The sequence below is a fragment of the Bacillus rossius genome, chromosome 6 (genome assembly GCF_032445375.1).
Source record: "Bacillus rossius redtenbacheri isolate Brsri chromosome 6, Brsri_v3, whole genome shotgun sequence".
Lineage (NCBI taxonomy): Eukaryota > Metazoa > Arthropoda > Insecta > Phasmatodea > Bacillidae > Bacillus > Bacillus rossius.
In genome coordinates, this window is record NC_086334.1 from 2990014 (window position 1) to 3011729 (window position 21716).

At 41.0% G+C, this 21716-nt stretch overlaps 1 protein-coding gene across 6 annotated transcripts in view; it reads left to right on the forward strand.

Annotated features, from left to right (window-relative positions):
- The window catches only part of LOC134532505 (3-hydroxy-3-methylglutaryl-coenzyme A reductase), a 100794-nt gene that overhangs the window by 53755 nt on the left and 25323 nt on the right, over positions 1-21716 (forward strand). For all 6 annotated transcript variants that reach the window (XM_063368962.1, XM_063368959.1, XM_063368961.1 and 3 more), the window contains 4 exons: positions 15100-15282; positions 16104-16215; positions 19865-19952; positions 20637-20827. In XM_063368962.1, coding sequence (XP_063225032.1) covers positions 15100-15282; positions 16104-16215; positions 19865-19952; positions 20637-20827 — 574 coding nt within the window. The remainder of the gene's footprint in view (positions 1-15099; positions 15283-16103; positions 16216-19864; positions 19953-20636; positions 20828-21716) is intronic.

Below are 21716 nucleotides of genomic sequence, written 5' to 3' on the forward strand. Positions count from 1 at the left end.
CTTATCTATACTAGTTCAGTTCCACTCTGTTTGTCGCGACGGCACAGTTACCTCGGTGGTAGCTTACTTGCTTGCTGCCCAGACGCTCGGGGTTCGATTCTCGCTGACGGTCGATTTTTTAATAGTTAATTTTTTTAAAAATAAATCCACTGTTAAAAAATATTATTAACTTAAATGTAAATAATTTTATTTGAACAAAATTATTTTTATTAGATATTAGCCTACAAGATATCTAAACACTGTCATAATTTAATCTTTAAAATATAAAAAAAAAATGCTTATAGTAATAATTGTAAAGATAGTACTTATAATAATTAATAATTACATTTATTAGTAAATTTCTTTCATATATTTTGTTTTACAATAAAGAACGTGGATCATAGCTATCGTAAAAAACATTGGAAACAAAAAAATTATTTAGTATCTTGCATTATTATTAAAAAAAAATTATTGTTTATATGAAGAACGTTTTTGAAGAAGCTCTGTTTGATAACGTACTTCATTCACTCAAGAATAAACTGGTACTTTGTTTAGAGTTTTCAGAGAAATAACAATTATCAATCCGTAGAAAATTTTATATTGAATAGTGGGGTCAGAAAAATTAGTTAACCCTATTACTCTTTTCAATAGAAACTGATAAAAACACAACTGCTCAGGTTCGGCCAAAGCCGGTTTCAACTAAATATTTTATTATTGTTTAAATGGAATGATTTAAACTTTCAATTACATTTTAATGACAGAGTCATTAGAATTTTTATTTATAACTATTATTGTATGTACCAACCAGTATTTTATATTTGAAAATATGAATTATTACTGGAATATAAATGTCAAGTAATAAATAATAAATAAAAAATACTAAATCAAATAATTATTTTTTAATTTAATAGTATCTTTTAAAATGGGATTTAATTATATTTTTAAAGCCATTTTGAACAATTTTTTTAAAATTCTTTTCTTTGCAGTTTTAATTTAGGAGATACCAGAGTTTGTTTAGCCAATTATATGCACTTTTTAGGATCCACTAGCTGTTTTCAGTACCTACTAAATGTGTTGTTTTATTACCACCCGTGAGTCGTTATTCGAGTCATCAAGTACAGTTGATTCACCCCATGTTGTACAGGTACTAGCTGCTGGATGTTGTACAGCCAGGCAGGAGCTGCTAGGGTCACCCCGTGCAGAGGCAAGGAGAGTGTACGTGCTGACGTGCACGCGGCCTCCCCCCACACCCCCCACACCCCTCACCCTCCCTGCAGACCGCCGAACCACGCAGCTTTCATCTCGGGGAACCTCTGGGACGTCATGCACGGACCGACTCCGCGGAATCGCGGCTTGTGTTTGCTTGCGCGAGTCGTTCCCGCTCCGTCGTAGCGAGCTGTCGGCTCCTGCTCCATCGGCTACATCTGCTACATCTGCTCCATCTGCTACATCTGCTACATCTGCTCCATCTGCTACATCTGCTACATCTGCTCCATCTTATCCATCTGCTACATCTGCTACATTGGCTCCATCAGCTCCATCTGCTACATTGTATCCATCAGCTCCATCTGCTCCATCTTATCCATCTGATACATCTGCTACATTGGCTCCATCTGCTACATCTTATCCATCTACTACATCGGCTCCATCTGCTACATCTGCTCCATCTTATCCATCTGCTACATCTGCTACATTGGCTCCATCAGCTCCATCTGCTACATCGTATCCATCAGCTCCATCTGCTACATCTTATCCATCTCTCAGCGCGTTCGCACCCGGTCATGGAAGAGGGGGGGGGGGAGGATCTGTTATATATAAAAAAGCTTCACATCAATCCGTTGGTGTAGTTCGAACCACATGATGGATACCAACTTCATTCTTTTAATTCTTGCGAACAATCTTTTTTTTTTTTTCTCTATTTATTCTCTATTTAAATTCTAAAATTTTACTTTCGCTTTTTTTTTTGCATGATCGGGTATTGATATGGCTTTCCTAACATTCTAAAAATGTTACGGTTTGATAACAACAGTTTCTAGCTTTCAATAACTTTTGATAAAAAAAAAGCCGACTTCGCAATGCGAGCCGAATACCGATGCAGTGAAGGTTTGTGGGTGAGTGTCTGAGAAGGCGCGCCGCCGGAGGATTTTCCCAGACCACACGCACGCCCCTTTCTCGCTCTCTCTTTCTCTTTTACTTTCTCGTTCTGTCTCTCTCGTCTTTCTCTCTTTCTGTTTCTTTATTTCTCGTAAGCGACTTGAGAAAAACAAGCCATAACTACCAGCATCAAGTTGTTCGTCGGCTATGTCGTTGTGTGAAATTATTTTTCATCGTCGCTTCGGGAGTGTTTTTGGATAACGACTTGATGAATGTTGAAATTGCCTTTTTTTTTTTTGTCGGGTGGTGAAGTCTTGGTGGTAGCAAACACAAGGAGGCCGCTGATGTTTACCTGAGCCCGTTATGAACACTGGGCATTCCTTCCCTGTCTTCCGGGAAGTACCGCCAGGTCGGCGCGCCTTTCCCAGAAGCACAGCATCGCGGTCCGGGGGAAGATGCGAGCTTCGTGCTGCGGCTTGCATCCTCGCATCCTCCGCATCCTCGTCCGCCGGGAGGAATGCATCCCATTAGGCCCGCCGATGCACGTTTCCTGGGCTCATTGGGAAAACAATGTTTGGCCTTGTTTCTGAAATCTGGTGTTTTTGTCATGACAGAGGCAAAGAGAACTGGTGCAATTGTGTTGAGAAGACGTAACATGGAGTGTGTACTTCTTATGAATATTGAAGAATAAATAATAATGGCAGATACAATTTCATCATGACGTTGACTGAAAAATACTGTTAGGTACCTATTGGTTATTCACCAAACTTTTATTTATTTTTTTCCAATAACAGCTCGAATTGTACTTCGTAAATTAATTTTGACATCTTCAATTGCTTAACGTAAGTAAGTCAAAAACACAAATGACAAGACAACAAATTAACTAAAACAAACCCATAGGATAATACAACCCTACTTAGAGCTGGTAATTTAAATAACCATCGCCCAAATGGTGGAAACAAACACAAAAGAAAACAATTCTGGCGGCTAAGAAGCACGAAACACTGTAATTTGATCCACAATTATAAATGTCACGATGAGGAATCCCAACTCCTCCAAAATCTGGTTGAGGAATGGGGGATCATCTTCCATTATTAGAACTGAAAACCCTACTAACACGGAAAGAAAGAACCCCAAAAAAAGTGCTGTAATTCATAACGGCTTCTAATGATTACACCCACTTCCGTGCTAGCTTGCCTGACTGCATGTTCATGGAAGGTTTAGCAGACCACAGGCCGTTTTCGTGGAAGAAATGATTAGGGATCTGGAGAGTATTTGGTCGGAAGTTTGAATGATCTTTATTATCTTGTGGGTTTTTTTTTCGTTCTGTTAGTCCATTTTTCTTTGTTTTTCTTTGTTTGTTGACCATATTCCTGTTATGGAATACCTATTATGTTGTTTTTATATCCTGTTGACAATAGCATTTTTTTTTGCTTAATTTGTGTTTTTTTCTTTTGTGTTTTTTGTAGTTTTCTTCTACAGACATACGTGTGCTTTGGCAATGGCGTATGTCCAAAAGCATACTTCAAGTTGAATGATCTTTATCCGACCAGGCTCCGACAAGGAAAACTCCGGCGCGATTGCCGAGTTGTGGTGTCGGCAGCTGTTCTCGCTTTTTTTCTTCCGAGGAACGGCGCGCATCTCATTTTTTAAGAAGACGGGCGAGAGATGGCGCGCTGTTTGCGGAGCGGGTCCGCGATCGTCTTTTTATTCTCGGGTAGGCCCGTGTTCGCCGCTTCCACGACATGGAAGCGATGACGTCACCCAGACCTCCTCGGCTCTCGTCTTGTGACGAGCACACCCGCAGCTGCCGCGCAGAGCTGACGTCACGTGTTCGCCCGCGAGCCAACATCGAACACGTTATCTGATACACCATCGTGAATTATAATGAGTTTTAATTTCGACGTGATAACGTCTTACAAATCGACGAACGGGTCAATGTGCGTAACGGGACACTTTTTCGTGCGTGCAGCCGGCGATCATCGATTTATTGGACGTTGTCACGTCAAAGAAAAACCCTAGCTGCATAAAGGCTTATGCTATATGTTTGTTAAGTAACTTGAACTCGCCGGGATAATAGTAGAGACGTCATAATGATAAGTGGTAGTACTGGGCATGTCTCATGCCAGGGGCGCAGATTCTGTACCCCCGCGCGGCCCGATAGCAGCGCGTGGAGGTAGCCGACACAAGCCATCTCTGGATGATGATGTTGTCGGGCCTATGTGACTTGATGTAAGCTTTTGGACACACGCCATTGCTAAGCACATGTACGTTTGTAGAAGAAAACTACAAAAACACAAAAGACAAGAACACAAATTAAGCAAACAATTGCTGTTGTCAACAGGATATAAACACCACATAATATTCCATAACAGGAATATGGTCAACAAACAAAGAAAAACAAAGAAAAAAGGACTAACAGAACGAAAAAAAAAAACAACCCACAAATGATGACAGCACAAAAATATTGAACCCAAAAAATTCAGCACATCAGTTGAAACGGAGACAAAAACACAGTTAAACGAAACGACGAAACAAACACAATAGTTTTCCAAAAACAGAAGAAAACGAAAAAAAAAACACAAATGATGAACCGAAAAAAAAAAAATTCAGCACAACAGTTGAAACGAGACAAAAACACGACAAAACGAAAATACGAAAAAACAAACACAATAGGTAGAGACCGGAAAAATTCGCGGATTCATTCGGCGATAGGCTAGAAGTCAAATACATATACCATTTAGATGATTTTGCTATTGGCTTACTGTTCATCTGGACGAATCTCAACCAATTATAAACCTCCAACCAAAGAAGGATCGAATCACAGACAAACCAGCTGAGACGACTTACAAGTCAGCAGCCAGTGAACTGGCGTTATTTGGCCGAGTGTACAGGGAAATGTGCAGTCTATCCTGAAAGCCATTGAAACCGCGAATTTTTCCGGTCTCTAATAATAGAGCATATGTGCTTGTAATAAGCAGGAAACTTTAAAACTTACAGACGCTTATATTTATCAACCCCGTTACACAGTCTCGAATTTTCAAGCGTGAGCGTGTTCCCCTCAGTTCCAGGGAGAAGAGGGGAGAGGGGTTCCCCACTGCCCCACTGCCCCCCTGCCCGGGAGCTAGCCCATGCCTCGTGCTCTGTCGGGCTGAGCGGCGGTGTCGCGGGCCGGTGCAGCGGGCGGGGGGGTCGGCTTGTTTGCTCGTGGTCACTGCCGTGGCGCAACACGCGGCTACTCTCTCCTGCAAGCGGCGCTGACACGGGCCTCGTGTCCTTGACACGCGAGGTCCTGCACTCCGCAAGGTCGCCGCCGCCTCCCCTGTTACCACCTGCCTCGCGGTCTTAGGTCCGCACAAACAAACAAACATATTTGGAAGACTTATGCCCGGTAGGGACAGTAAAAATTCGCGGTTTCAATGGCCTTCAGGATAGACTGCACATTTCCCTGTACACGCGGCCAAATAACGCCAGTTCATTGGCTGCTGACTTGTAAGTCGTCTCAGCTGGTTTGTCTGTGATTCGATCCTTCTTTGGTTGAGATTCGTCCAGATGAACAGTAAGCCGATAGCAAAATTATCCAAGAGGTATATGTGTTTTTGAATTCTAGCCTATCACCGAATGAATCCGCGAATTTTGCAGGTCTCTAATGATGAGGAAAAATATCAAGGTTTTGGAAACAGTTGCAGTGAAGATGGCTTCTTGTGCGTGAATTGTGATATTGCGGAATGAGTAGGGACCGGAAAAATTCGCGGATTCAATGACCTCTAGGATAGCCTCCATTATTCTCTGCACTTCTCAAGTAAACACGCGTGTTCATTGGTTACTAAATTGTGAGTCGTCTCCACTGGGTAGCTTGTGATTCGACGCTTCTTTGGTCGATGGTCTCTCATTGGCCCAGAGAGCTCCAGTTAAACCGCGAGCCAATAGCAGAACAAGAAGAATTATACACATGTTTGAATTTCAGCCTATCACGAAATGAATCCGCGAATTTTTCCTGTCTCTAGGAATGAGGTAGCGACTTGGCAGACTCGGGTCGAAGTCTGTCGCGGCCGCTGAGTCACTGTTGTGATAATACAGATAACGGACAGCGCGGTGCGTTAGGCCCCGGCTACATCCCGGCTCTCCCTTTGGGGCGAAGTACCGCTACCGTTAGCTTCAGCGTTCCAGGAAACAGCTGTCGTGACCTCTGTTCTGGTCCCGAGGTCGCAGGTCCAGTTTATCGAGGGACGCACACATTGCATTCTTACCTCCTCTAACTGCTTCGTTCTGTTACACCGTGCAATGGGAAGATTAATTATTATCAAAATAACTTCATACATACGCCCATTGCTGGAGTTCACTGGTTGACATAGATAAATCCGAAGAACAAACACCAAAAATAATTACATAAATATAAATAGTCAAAATCAGCTGATATTCTCCGTGTATGCATTCACATTTGTTGGAAATTCTTGGTATGGTTTCATGACAACAATGGCATGACAACAATCAGCAATGGCGTGTATTCATAAAAATATTTAAAATCAAATTAAAAATTTTCTTCGGCAGGTTAATTCAAAATTAAAAGTTATTAAAAATATATATGTCATAATTTTTCTTTCTTATTCCAACATAGTTATTTTTAATTTATTCAGTACATTCAGTATAGCCTTCAGTTATGGCAGAAACCGTTACAAGGCTAGGGAAGAATTCACTTTTACAACGATTCATTGAAACATGTACATATTTGAAAGAATAAACCATAATTAAAAGTAAGAATTAAGAAACTGAGATAACTATTTGAACCAAAATAATATTTAGGCCTGCATACGTTACAAAAGGTAACCAGGTTCAGCAGTGATTACATTATGTTTGTACAGCTCGATACACTGTAGTTTTACATTTTGGACATTGTTATAAGTAGGCCTTCATGAAATCACAAAACTAAAACAGTTGAGATATGCCAATCACTGTGTATTTTCGGATTATAAAAAAACTAGCGACCCTAACATCGCTTTTAATTTTGAATGTTGAAAAATATATAAAAAAAAAAATCCATTTTTGTATTAATTTGTATTTAAAATGACACAAAATGGCAAAAAAAAATATATGTTGATCCGATCGCTAACGAACATCTCATGATCACCCGCTGGGCTAATCTGAAGATTACATGAAAATTTCATCAAAATCGGTCCAGCCATTTTGGAATCCATAGGAAACATACATACACATATCTATATATTTGTGTATATATATATACACACACACACACACAAATTGAGCAGTAGTAAGTCACTGTCGTTACTGATACAAGAAACAAACTGTACACGAAGGAAACCCCAACCATTATTACAAAATTGATTATACATGATTCACACATGATGTGAAGGATGGTGTGACCAGTGGCGGATCCAGAGGTTCACCTGGATTTCAGAATAGCCAGAGAAAAAAGTCTTAAAATTACTAAGTTTGTATTTAATCTACTCACACTACACATAACATCCAACAACCAGATTTTATGATTCTACAAGAAATTCATTAATTATATTAAAAATATTTTATTGGTTTCAAAAACAATCATTTTTGTCGGCAATATTAATGTAGCAGACAACTGGTTTTTTTGGTTGGGGGGGGGGGGGGGGGGGGGCGGGGTGCACTTGCCCCTGGTGCCCCCCCTTGGATCCGCCACTGGGCGTGAGGGAGGTTATATTTTTGGGCTCATCGGGTGGAAGTAGTTCATCGCGCACGGCTTGCTAGTTTCGACACAGCGGGGGAATACGTCCCGCCGTTGCGCGATAATGTTATCTGAGCGTCACGTGCCGAACTGCTCTGCAGGTCAGAAGGCTACGTTTCGCAACCTACGTTCGCGAAGACGCGGAGGCAGATCACCAGACGTAAAGAAGCAATTACCGGAGCGGTTTACTCACGTCGATAGATCCGCGTGCAAAACATCACCATTTTGGTCGAACATGCTGTCGTTCTTTATCTACGTGTTCCAGCTCTATAAAATATATTTTATACAGTTACTGCCGTAAGTAATAGGCGAATATTTATGCCTCTGTTGTCACGGGTATCACTAAAGGAACAGGAAACCGTAACAAGGCAGAAAAGAACGGATGCGAGTGTGTCAGAAAATTAGGTGCCCAGTAGAATTCGTAAATACAACAATTTATTAACAGGTATGTTATCAAACGAATATCTCATCTCATTCTCGAACTGACATTGATCGTTATGAAGCTGTACCCCTGCGTGGTGGGGTTGAATACTCGTTACAGGTCAACTATAACAAAAACACAAAAAATTAGCTGAAATGATTGCATAGTTTTATGAATAAAATTGAATCATTTTTATTGAATTATCACTATTTTGTATGGATACAAAGGAGTGAAATTAAATCTACAATTTAATTGATAAATTTACTTTTATTTGCACTCATTAATTCAAATATGTTTATTACTTTAACGAAGAGATTATTTTAACTATAACTTTTGTACATGTTTGCTATTTAACTTCTTTCAATCTGTGTTATTCTGTTAAGGATAGGACGATGATAGGAAAAGTAGGAAACTAATGGGAGTGTTTAAAGTTTAATGTGCCTCGAATAAGTCAAATCGATGATTGTTCCAATCGAGAGATAGATGCGGCGCAAGCGTACAATGAGCGTAACGGGACAATGTGCGCAACGGGATAAAGTCATCCTCTTTCGTGCGTACAGCCGGCGTTCATCGATTTATTAGACGTCACGTCAAAAAAAAAACAACATAACGGCACGTTTTTCTCTGACCAAACCGGAATGTCGTATGTTTAAGCTTGGTTTCGGTTTGTACCATTGAAAAGGCCTTCAGCGAGTTACGGGACGGCTTGCTCGCTCGAGGTAACAGCCTTGGGTTGGTTGGCACAGAAGTTGTTCTAACGAACGCAGTGCTGTCACGCTGCTGTGAAAAAGCTCCTATCTACTGCAAATCAATTTAGAATTAGGTTTTTGCAAGTTTACGTTTTCTATATATATAAAAAAGCTGACATTAAAAAAAAATAGTTTTACTCGTCTTTAGAAAATAAAAAGTCTCTGCGATTTTTTTTACTACCAATATGTTCATATGGCAGGCAGTAGACACCAAACATTACCAATTTATTGAAAAAACTTGCCTCTCTAAATTCCCAGAGACCTAACTAAGGGAATACAGAGTGGTTGTGTGTGTGAAATACATAATTCTAATTTTAATTATATTTTAATGTTTCTCTATTTTAAACCATTTATGTCTTAGGTTATTATTTAATGCTAATTTTGATATTTAATATTTTAAAATATTTAATGTTTTAGGTTAGTGTTTCATTATATTTTAATATTTTCGTAATGCAAGGCCCGGGCGTTTCACTCCTAAAAAATCATTCTGAAGACACGCGCTTCAGCCATTTTTACGCTTCTGAAAATGCAGTACGGAAACACATCCGCCCTAAGCTCGTCCCAAAATGCTCTTCGTAAGCAGACACCACTGGGGAATCGCGAGCAGGGGTTTCTCCCGATGCTGTACGCGCCTCACTTGTTCCTTGCAGCGATGTGTACGAGATGGTGGATGTAGGCCCCTCGCCCCTGCATCGGGCGCTACGCAGGAAGCCGGAAGGGGGAAGGGAAAGCGGTACGAGCGGGGTGCGGCTTGCATCACTTCCGGAACGGAGAAAGTGGCGTGGCCTCCCCCTCCCCCCCCCCCCCCACCCACCCATCCTACTCTCTTTCAGGCGCTTGTAAACAACACTGACCGAGCGAGCTATATATAGCCCGGGCTACAGGCAATAGCCGCGTTATTCAAATATATAGTCAGCATCACGTAACTTTTCCGAAAATTTGACAGTAGTAGTTGTTTTGTCAATAATGTTTCTTAACATCACTGGTTGTCATAGTACGTAACAAAAAAAAAAAAAAAAAGAAGTGTGATGCTTTGCAAGTGAGTTTTGGGAAATGTTTTAGAACTCTCAAATTTGAGGCAAAAGTTACGCTAGACAAGCTGTAAGTGGTGAGAGAGGTGCTTATGTTTGAATCCTTTCGAAACTTAGATTCGAATTGTTAAATTTTACCGTGTGAAATATTTCCAAGTTAAAAAAAAATTGTTCGACCGTCATCGATGGAGATATGCAAAATTCGAGGATTCATTTCGTGATACGCTAAAATTCAAATACATATACCTTAACGCTGCTTTTGTTATTGGTTCACTGTTCATCTGGACGACTCTGGTCCATTGGGAAATGCTCAACCAAAGAAGTATCGTATCACAAGCAAACTAGTTGAGACGACTCACGAGTCAGCAGCCAATCAACAGGCGTTATTTTCCCGAGTATACTGAGGACTGTGTAATCTATCCTGAAGGTCATCGAAACCGCGAATTTTTCAGGTCTCTAGTCATCGATGACGAAATGTTTTCTATACACGTATATTCCCATTCGCAGCATTAGTTCCCCTCCCTCTGTTAGCCCTCCATCTGTAGCCCCTCCCTCTGTCGCGACGAGCCGGGTGGACACAGGGGAACCCCGTGGCGCCGCTGAAATACGCTCAAATAAATATTATGTGAGTGGACTAACACGATTTTAAACTTGAGAGGCTTTTGAAGTAAATTCAATTAACCGCTAGAAAAAAATATATATTGTTAGTTTTTGCATGATAAGCTCCACGGGCCCAAATATGCAGGATTCGCAAGGGGCACACATGAATGGAATAAGCAGAAAAAAAAAATAGAAAATGCAGACAGTTATCCCACAAAAACATAGTTTTGACATCAAACACGTATTGAGGGGCTTCATATTCCAGGGGGAAGGGGGCTGTCACCCCCCCCCCCAAATCGGATGTACGCCCATGATAAGCTTTGTCTCTTTTTTTACTTAAATTTTGAGTCAAAGCTCTCGAGCTTCGGGTCAATTTTGTACACCTTAATAAAGTTAAGTGGCAGTATGAAAGGGAGGAAGGCTGGAACGAAAGGAAAGGAAAGAAAGGAAAGAAGGGAAGGAAGGAAGGAAAGAAGGAAGGAAGGAAAGAAGGAAGGAAAGAAGGAAGGAAGGAAGGAAAGAAGGAAGGAAAGAAGGGAAGGAAGGAAGGAAAGAAGGAAGGAAAGAAGGAAGGAAAGAAGGAAGGAAAGAAGGAAGGAAAGAAGGAAGGAAAGAAGGAAGGAAAGAAGGGAAGGAAGGAAGGAAGGAAAGAAGGAAGGAAAGAAGGAAGGAAAGAAGGAAGGAAAGAAGGAAGGAAAGAAGGAAGGAAAGAAGGAAGGAAAGAAGGAAGGAAGGAAAGAAGGAAGGAAGGAAAGAAGGAAGGAAAGAAGGAAGGAAGGAAGGAAAGAAGGAAGGAAAGAAGGAAGGAAAGAAGGAAGGAAAGAAGGAAGGAAAGAAGGAAGGAAGGAAGGAAAGAAGGAAGGAAGGAAAGAAGGAAGGAAGGAAGGAAGGAAAGAAGGAAGGAAGGAAAGAAGGAAGGAAGGAAAGAAGGAAGGAAAGAAGGAAGGAAGGAAGGAAAGAAGGAAGGAAAGAAGGAAGGAAGGAAGGAAGGAAAGAAGGAAGGAAGGAAGGAAGGAAAGAAGGAAGGAAGGAAAGAAGGAAGGAAGGAAGGAAGGAAAGAAGGAAGGAAGGAAAGAAGGAAGGAAAGAAGGAAGGAAGGAAAGAAGGAAGGAAAGAAGGAAGGAAAGAAGGAAGGAAAGAAGGAAGGAAGGAAGGAAGGAAAGAAGGAAGGAAGGAAGGAAGGAAGGAAAGAAGGAAGGAAAGAAGGAAGGAAGGAAGGAAAGAAGGAAGGAAAGAAGGAAGGAAAGAAGGAAGGAAAGAAGGAAGGAAAGAAGGAAGGAAGGAAGGAAGGAAAGAAGGAAGGAAGGAAGGAAGGAAAGAAGGAAGGAAGGAAAGAAGGAAGGAAGGAAAGAAGGAAGGAAAGAAGGAAGGAAGGAAGGAAAGAAGGAAGGAAAGAAGGAAGGAAAGAAGGAAGGAAGGAAGGAAGGAAGGAAGGAAAGAAGGAAGGAAAGAAGGAAGGAAAGAAGGAAGGAAAGAAGGAAGGAAGGAAAGAAGGAAGGAAGGAAAGAAGGAAGGAAGGAAGGAAGGAAAGAAGGAAGGAAAGAAGGAAGGAAGGAAAGAAGGAAGGAAGGAAAGAAGGAAGGAAGGAAGGAAGGAAAGAAGGAAGGAAGGAAAGAAGGAAGGAAAGAAGGAAGGAAGGAAGGAAAGAAGGAAGGAAAGAAGGAAGGAAAGAAGGAAGGAAGGAAGGAAGGAAGGAAGGAAGGAAAGAAGGAAGGAAGGAAGGAAGGAAGGAAGGAAAGAAGGAAGGAAGGAAAGAAGGAAGGAAAGAAGGAAGGAAGGAAGGAAAGAAGGAAGGAAAGAAGGAAGGAAAGAAGGAAGGAAAGAAGGAAGGAAAGAAGGAAGGAAAGAAGGAAGGAAGGAAGGAAAGAAGGAAGGAAGGAAAGAAGGAAGGAAGGAAGGAAGGAAAGAAGGAAGGAAGGAAGGAAGGAAAGAAGGAAGGAAGGAAGGAAGGAAAGAAGGAAGGAAGGAAAGAAGGAAGGAAGGAAAGAAGGAAGGAAAGAAGGAAGGAAGGAAGGAAAGAAGGAAGGAAAGAAGGAAGGAAGGAAGGAAGGAAAGAAGGAAGGAAAGAAGGAAGGAAAGAAGGAAGGAAGGAAGGAAGGAAGGAAGGAAAGAAGGAAGGAAGGAAGGAAGGAAAGAAGGAAGGAAAGAAGGAAGGAAGGAAGGAAGGAAGGAAAGAAGGAAGGAAAGAAGGAAGGAAGGAAAGAAGGAAGGAAAGAAGGAAGGAAAGAAGGAAGGAAAGAAGGAAGGAAAGAAGGAAGGAAGGAAGGAAGGAAGGAAAGAAGGAAGGAAGGAAGGAAGGAAGGAAAGAAGGAAGGAAAGAAGGAAGGAAGGAAGGAAGGAAGGAAGGAAGGAAGGAAAGAAGGAAGGAAAGAAGGAAGGAAGGAAGGAAGGAAAGAAGGAAGGAAAGAAGGAAGGAAAGAAGGAAGGAAGGAAGGAAGGAAGGAAGGAAAGAAGGAAGGAAGGAAGGAAAGAAGGAAGGAAAGAAGGAAGGAAGGAAGGAAAGAAGGAAGGAAAGAAGGAAGGAAAGAAGGAAGGAAAGAAGGAAGGAAGGAAGGAAAGAAGGAAGGAAGGAAAGAAGGAAGGAAGGAAGGAAGGAAAGAAGGAAGGAAGGAAAGAAGGAAGGAAGGAAAGAAGGAAGGAAAGAAGGAAGGAAGGAAGGAAAGAAGGAAGGAAAGAAGGAAGGAAAGAAGGAAGGAAGGAAGGAAGGAAGGAAAGAAGGAAGGAAAGAAGGAAGGAAAGAAGGAAGGAAGGAAAGAAGGAAGGAAGGAAAGAAGGAAGGAAGGAAGGAAGGAAAGAAGGAAGGAAAGAAGGAAGGAAGGAAAGAAGGAAGGAAGGAAAGAAGGAAGGAAGGAAAGAAGGAAGGAAGGAAAGAAGGAAGGAAGGAAAGAAGGAAGGAAGGAAGGAAGGAAGGAAGGAAAGAAGGAAGGAAAGAAGGAAGGAAAGAAGGAAGGAAAGAAGGAAGGAAAGAAGGAAGGAAAGAAGGAAGGAAGGAAGGAAAGAAGGAAGGAAGGAAAGAAGGAAGGAAGGAAGGAAAGAAGGAAGGAAGGAAAGAAGGAAGGAAGGAAAGAAGGAAGGAAGGAAGGAAAGAAGGAAGGAAAGAAGGAAGGAAGGAAGGAAGGAAAGAAGGAAGGAAAGAAGGAAGGAAGGAAAGAAGGAAGGAAGGAAGGAAGGAAGGAAGGAAGGAAGGAAAGAAGGAAGGAAAGAAGGAAGGAAAGAAGGAAGGAAAGAAGGAAGGAAGGAAGGAAGGAAGGAAAGAAGGAAGGAAGGAAAGAAGGAAGGAAGGAAGGAAGGAAAGAAGGAAGGAAGGAAAGAAGGAAGGAAAGAAGGAAGGAAGGAAGGAAAGAAGGAAGGAAAGAAGGAAGGAAGGAAGGAAAGAAGGAAGGAAAGAAGGAAGGAAGGAAGGAAGGAAAGAAGGAAGGAAAGAAGGAAGGAAAGAAGGAAGGAAGGAAGGAAAGAAGGAAGGAAAGAAGGAAGGGTTGTGCCCATCACCACCTCGATGAGAGCTGAGCCGTACCGAGGAGCGGAAATCCCCATGGCGACCTAGATGCCGATGTGGCAACAGCGCTCTTGGCGACGCGGGAAGAGAGTCAAGGCCTCCGACTTTCCCTCTCGCAGCCGCCGGTGCCGATGATCACTGCGGCCTGTAGGAGGGGAGGTCCTCTATTACTGCACCCACCTGTTGCGCGGTCGTTTAAACGCGGGACCGGCTTGCGACAGCGTCACGTGTGAACCTGGACGTGACGCGTCCCCGGGACACGAGACCCACAAGCAATCACACAGATGTTTGAGACGTGTCGTTACCCCCCCCCCACCCCCCCCCCCCCCACCAGTCATTTCAACTAATTATTTCACGACGATCACTTTCGGCAGTGGCTGTAGAACATTTACCACACGCAATAACTAGGGCCATGCAAGGGCGTCACCAGCCGATGGCCTGGGGGAGGGGGGGGGGGGTCAAATTGTGGGAAGAGTATGTATTTATTTGCATTTGGCTACATTTTTTTGAATCTCTAAGGCTCTAGGGGGGGAAGGGGCTATGCCCCCCCCCTACCCCCCCGCCTGGCGACGCCCTTGGGGCCATGCGTTTTTCCCGAAAGGATTTCCAGACCCCCTGTGTGCTAAAACTTGTGCTTCGTGGTTGGCAGTACATGTCCAATGTCAGCACACCAATCACAGCCATTCAGTGAGGAAGCGAACGCGTCCTGAATGGCTCCTGTCAAATATAGCAATCAAGTAGCATTTGGTTGATTTGCTACCAGCTATCTTCAACAATGAATGAGGTGTTTATTTTTTATTCCGCGCCTCTTTAGTGCTTGTGTACGAGCGTATAATTAAATTCGCGTGCACACTTTTATTTTTCTTTTTTTTTTTTTTCGTGATCTTCAAATCTTACGTTGTAGACGAACGTTGCACTGCGTTTGTGTTTCAATTTGTAAACCTGCATCACAACGCGAGAACGCCGCCGTGCATTGTTGCCGCGCGCTCAGGAAGGGCGGTGGCGTGTTGCAGCCCAGCATGGTGAGCCGGCTGTTCGAGGCGCACGGCGAGTTCTGCGCCTCCTACCCCTGGGAGGTGATCATGGCCACGCTCACGCTCACCGTGTGCATGCTGACTGTGGACCAGCGGGCCGCGCCGCCCCTGGAGGCGGCCCGCCGCCGCTGCAGCTGGGGCGGCGACTGCCTGCGCCTCGAGGTGCGTCGCACACACGCACACAGACGAGACAGCCAAGCGCCCGCTCGTGCATCTTCGGGTTTCTTTTTCATTCTAAAAGGTTAGGTTAGCTACATTATGAATACTTTAAAACATTGTTGACGGTTGATTTGGTTAGGACAGCTACATTAAAGATATGGGGAAAAAAGCATGAACTTCGGGGAACTTCGGGTTTTGGCTCTCTCGTCTGTGAAAAGAAGGCTTCCCATACATACATACATTTAAATACACACATATACACATACACACAAAAACACACATGCTTATACACATATACACACATAGACATACACACGTACATTTAAATATTCACACATACGCATATACACATACACACATACATTTACTCACCCACACATACATACACACAAACACACATACACCACACATACACATATACACATACACGCACAAATTTGTAAAATGATAAATAATGTTTGGCTAGTAAAAAAAATTGTTTTCTTTGCCATAATGATGTTCCAAAAATTTCAAACAAAATTCAATAATTATACCAAACTCATGAACTTGTCATCTATTTAACTTGTTTGACAACACTTCCAAGTTTCGCACAAAACTCTTGTATTGGTTCTGTATAGTTCTCTAGCATCTCAAAACGCTCGGCCTGCGGGCCGTATTTGGTCCATCAAGGCTTGGGCAATGGCTCGCCACACTAATTTTACACAACTACAACACTGTAACACGTTATTATTGCAAACCATACATTTGTAAATGGGTTGTGTGGTTTTCAAGTTTCATTCTTTAGTATTATTCACGAATGTTAAGGCAGGCATCTGGTTTTTTAGGAGTACCATGCTGTTGACGTCATTGTCATGACCATCATTCGCTGCGTGGCTGTTCTGTACAGTTACTACCAGTTCTGCCACCTTCACAAGCTTGGTTCCAAGTACATCTTGGGTGAGTGCAACATAACTCCATGTCAAAGTCAAGGACTATTCGTGCTTTATTCTGGATTCAAATCCAAGACTGGCTGCTGTAAACCTGCCCAAGAAGTTGGTTTTATTTAGTTCATTTTTTAAATTGTTTATAGTAATAATGCAATCAAAACCAAGCTGTTGCAAAAAATTGCATTGTATATCAACATAAATAACATAAATAATTTTTTGTTGTTTGGTTACTATAAATGTCTAAAGTAAATAATATTTAACACTTTTGGGCAACAATTCTCTGGGCACCCAAGAAACAAAACTTTTTTTTGGATGTTTTACACCTTTTCAGGCAGTAGCGGATCCAGAGGGGGGGCTAAGGGGCTCAAGCCCCCCCCCAAAAGCATCTGGGTCCACTATTGTTTTAGTGTTTGCCTTGATAAAACCTAGCCTCAGCTGGGTCAAGCCCCTCCCAAACCAAAATCCTGGATCCCCCACTGTTTTCAGGTACATATTTGACATATTTTCAAGACTTCCATGTACTTCTTAATTTAGAATTTTCCTAATCCTATTCAAAAGGTAGCAACTATAGTTATTTCATGATCTGCTTAAAATTATACTTTCAAACAACAAGAAATTTTTTTGTCTGTATTTAAATCTATGCATTTTAACTGTAATGCTACCTAACCTACCACACCCATGCAAACTGGCAGAACCTTTTTATAAGTGTTTCTGTGTGTCTTTATGTCTTATATAAAGTTAAATGTTTAAATCCGGTGGTTACTTAAAAAGGGTTTAAACGAGATTTTATGTTTTTGTAAAATATTCATGTTTGCAGCAGTTGTCTAAGGTCATGCAGTTACAAGTTTCTTGGCTGTGGAAATAATACTATTATCATTTGGTCATGACATAATACACAGGGGTTTGTTCCAAGATATTTTTTTAAAACACACTAAATTTTTGTAGCTCTTACGATTGAAAGAAATATTTTTGCAATGACAGTTATTTTCATTCTTTGTTAGAGATGTATGTATTATAATACAATGGTTACGTTCTCATTGGCCTGGTAAAAATTGCATTTAAAAGTTTTTTTTTTTTTTGCGTATTAGAGTCGGCAGTGAAAGAAATGTTGCAGACTTAAAAAAAAAAAAAAAAAATTGTATCAATGTCATGTCAAATCATTATTTTTTTCTAACAGCGGGTTGTGGAAATTACAAAGCAAAACTTTTTAACTGAGGACCAACTGCAATAGATTGCTATAGTGAGATTGTAGGTTTTAAATCTCTCCCCCCCCTCCCTTCCTCCCGACACATCAGCGCTGAGCGGTGAATGGGTTCGCAGACTGTCAGCAATGCCCGGCCGTGCCTTGTGTGTCGTGGACTGCACTTTCTCTGGCTTGTGATTCCCCTTCAGTCATCGTGGCATGCCGGGTGAAAGTCCCCGCCCCCTGCACCGGACAATATCCCCCCACCCCACCTCCTCGTGCCCCCTTGTATTCTCACGGCCGGCAGCGCGGCGATCTGGCATTGGCCGGCGTGATGACACAGCATGGTCGCCAACCCAGCAGGCTAGAAAGTTCTGGGTACCATTTACCACCACTGCATTCGCCTGGGAACATTAGAACCAGTTCAGAGTTTGGCAATTAAATGAGCACTTCAGCGTGCAAGCATGTCTTGTGGATGGCGGGCCCTTGCGGCTCACATTCCGCCGTTTATAATTTCCATGCGTGATATGTTGACAGTTGTGGCATCTCATTCCTCCGGCAGTGTGTGAATTAATTTGATTCATTCACAAACAGAAGAGGTCATTTATGTAATGTTTTAAAAAATAAGCTCCGTATTATATTTGAACAGATGCTTTTAAAAATTTGATCAAACCTTTTTTTATACGAGAATTCAGGAAGACGAAGGCTTTAGCAATTTTTCCTCTTTCCTGAAATAATTTAGGTTGGGGGGGGGGGGGGGGGGGGAATTTTTTTCAGTCTATTATCAGAAACAAGTGGGTCATTGTAAAAAATATGTAGGTATCTGAGCATCATTTAGGAATTTGTTTTTCCAAGAAAACTGAAAGCAGTTATTATGTTTTTGTGTTGACTTGTTAACTGACAAGTTAACTTTGCTAGCAAAGAGTTTTCTTGGAACCAGTATTTCTCATTTTCCTAACCACCTCCCAAATGGTGATCAAATATGTTTTTTACAGTTACCCATTAAATAGCAGTTTAAGTAAAATTGGAATGAGAAATTTTCTTTGTGTGATAGCACACTTGTGTAGTTCGAGGTATTACTAGCTTTGTAAGTGTGCCAAGGAGACGGTTCCTCCTGTCCTGTTTCACACAATCACAATTCTTGGGAAGAAGAGTTATGTAACCTTTGAGGCATTGCATCTCCCTTATTTCCATACACAACCACAAATTCAACGGTGGAAAAATATTCTATTTATAATTTTTCCAAATAATTCATTATTATTAGTTAAATAAATTTCTGTCAGCCAATAACAAATACAGGTAAACTGCTATTACCATAAATAAAACACTTTGCTATCATTCCAAAACATTACACGTAATAAAATATAAATTGCATTGAGTTGTATCATTATAAAATATTTGTTTGCATCAAATACATTTTTTTTTTGTCAAATTAGCAATAACTTTTTTTTCCTGCCTAGTGTTGATCTGAGACAATCTTTTCATTTTTCTGATAGGCAGCAACATTAGCAAACATATCAACTCTCTAAATTATTACTATTTGTAATGCCTACATTTTTTTCAGCTACAAAATTCTACAGATCATTGTGGGTGCCAAACTGCTTGAGTATTGACTAATGAATAATGAGTCATGCCAGATAGTTGGATCCATATCACGTCACATGGCTGCCGTCTACTTTTCAACTTGCAAAGAAACTGAAAACTCAAAACACCTTCAATATTTTTGTGATGGCTTTAACATATGAACTATAAATACACATTTTTATCAAGATATTTAGATGGCATTAGATGGTTAGCATTAATGTTCTAGGTGTCCTAATTAAAAGTTGTTGGTTAAGTAAATATATGTTTGTGTTTCAAGGCTTTTAGTTAAGGAATAATCGTATAAATAAATTGTTTTAGCTTTGTATATGTCCACAGAAGTGAGCTGTCGGTTACAGTACAAGATATTTTGTCAATTTTTTATGAAATGTGATAACACACTTGTCACTTGCAGTGACAGTTTCCATGCCTCACTTATTAGGTAGGTCTTTCGTATTTTGACGTTAAGGAATAATAACCATCATAACACGTTTTGTCTCAACTAATCTAACATGGTGTGCGTCATTTGGAATGAGTGTGAGCGATTGACAGCCCTCCTTCCATGGTTGACACTTAGTAGATAAAATTTTTTGCCTTAACTGGAAATTAATTCATACATTTTCAATGTTTGTGAGACAACATAATTTTACTCATTCGAAAGTGGAACATTTCTCAACATAATGTTTGAATAGTATCCAGACTCTGTACATTTTGTGATTCAACTTAAACATGCCTGATACTTTCTGAATCATGTTGGTATTGGCAGTAAATGCGGGAGATTTGCTCATTTTCTTTAGAGTATTGAGAACCTGTCTGCCTAACACTGCAGGCTAACATGCTTGCTGCGTCAGAATGTGTTGCAGCGTCTCTTAAAGCTGTTCTCCATTTTCCGCAGGTATTGCTGGCCTGTTCACAGTCTTCTCCAGTTTCGTGTTCAGTTCCAGTGTCATCAACCTGCTGCGCAGCGACGTATCTGATCTCAAGTAAGTGTTAGCTTTTTGCGTCGAAAGGCCAACCTAAACTTCTTATAATAATGAATTCTGAAGTGTTCTGTGTAAAGATTGGGAATATATGGTATATAGACTAACCCTCTGTTTCACCAGCATCGGTATTTAGGTTTTTACCTATGACAATTTCTAAGGATTTTGCACTAAATAAACATTGAGTTTTGTGTTTTATAAGAATTTTGTCACCTGATGTTATCTGCTATGTGCGAAAAGTCAGGCTTAATATTTGCCTTTTAATAGTGTAATAAAAATGATGAGTTTGAGCTACATATTCATATATGCTGAAAGGTTAAGTGAGAAATTTTTACATCTAATACGATAAAAAGTAATTTTATTATAAATTATTGATAGGTTTTTTTATTAATCTGGCAATGGGGAGGGTTGTTTTAAATATTGTTTTTAGACATTAGATGTTTCTAGTGAAACCTGCAATGGCGTATGCCTAAAAAAAATAATAAATAATGTTATGGGTTTAGTATTACACCTTCTTTTGAGCTGTTAGACTAATTAAAAAGGCAGTTTTTAAGCTAATTCTAATGTTATCTAACAATAAAAAATTGTGAAATAAACTCACATTAAAATTTAAACGTATGGGGTGTGATGTGAGTGTTTGTGTCGCTGTGGGGCGGAGGCCGACCGAGCGCGTGCTGTGCCCGCCAGGGACGCGCTGTTCTTCTTCCTGCTGCTGATCGACCTGTCGAAGGCGACGCTGCTGGCGCAGTTCGCGCTGAGCGCGCGCAGCCACTCGGAGGTGAAGCAGAACATCGCGCGGGGGATGGCGATCCTGGGCCCCACCATCACGCTGGACACACTCGTGGAGACGCTCGTCATCGGGGTGGGCACGCTTTCAGGTACACCTCGTTTGCAGGGTCTTGCTTCCAGCCCTGGTTTAATATTTGTATGCTGCAATTTTACAGTAAAATAATTTGTAATGATTGGCCTAAAATAGATACATTCAGAACAATAAAAATATATTGGCAAGCATTAAAAAAATGTTGTTTTTTTTAATAAGAGATACTTAATAAAAGAAATTAAAATTAATTTTTCTGATCTATGTACTCTGGTACAATTTCTGTTTTGTTTCCTTGAATATCAAACATTAAAATATTTTTTTTTTGTGCGATTTGTGTTAAGTTTTGGATAAATACTGCTTAGTTCCATTATATAACTGGCATTCCGGTGCTATGTGGTGTGTTAACTCGCATTTCGGTGTTATTTTGTTTTATCGCAATTCACCATATAATCATGTCCCTAATCATTGATATTCTTGTTTAATTAATTTAATTCATATTATTCATTCCAGTCATGTTGATGATTAGATCAGTCCTGAGGGTGTTATCCCCCAGTAGTCATCTCGGGAACATTGCCATAGCGTAGCCAGGGAGGTCTCGGGGAGACAATATGTTGGTGGTTTGCTTCTGCATTATGTAGGGGAAGACCCTGTTCTGACCCTGACGTCTGTGCTCATGTACTTATTTATTTCTTGAATAAAATAACGCAACACACCGGGACCAATAAACTGTCACAGAATGACAGACTCCTTATAAAATACTACAATATATTGCTGACTGTTAAAGCTCACGTGATCATTATAAAAACCACCAAAAATTGTTTCATTTTATTCCACTTTCTTTTTCAAACGTTTTGCAGTGCAGTTGCATTTGAAGACTTCACATTGCGGATAGCCGGTGATGAGGTTATGTGTTTTTGTAATTCCACTGCTGTGAGGTTATGTGTTTT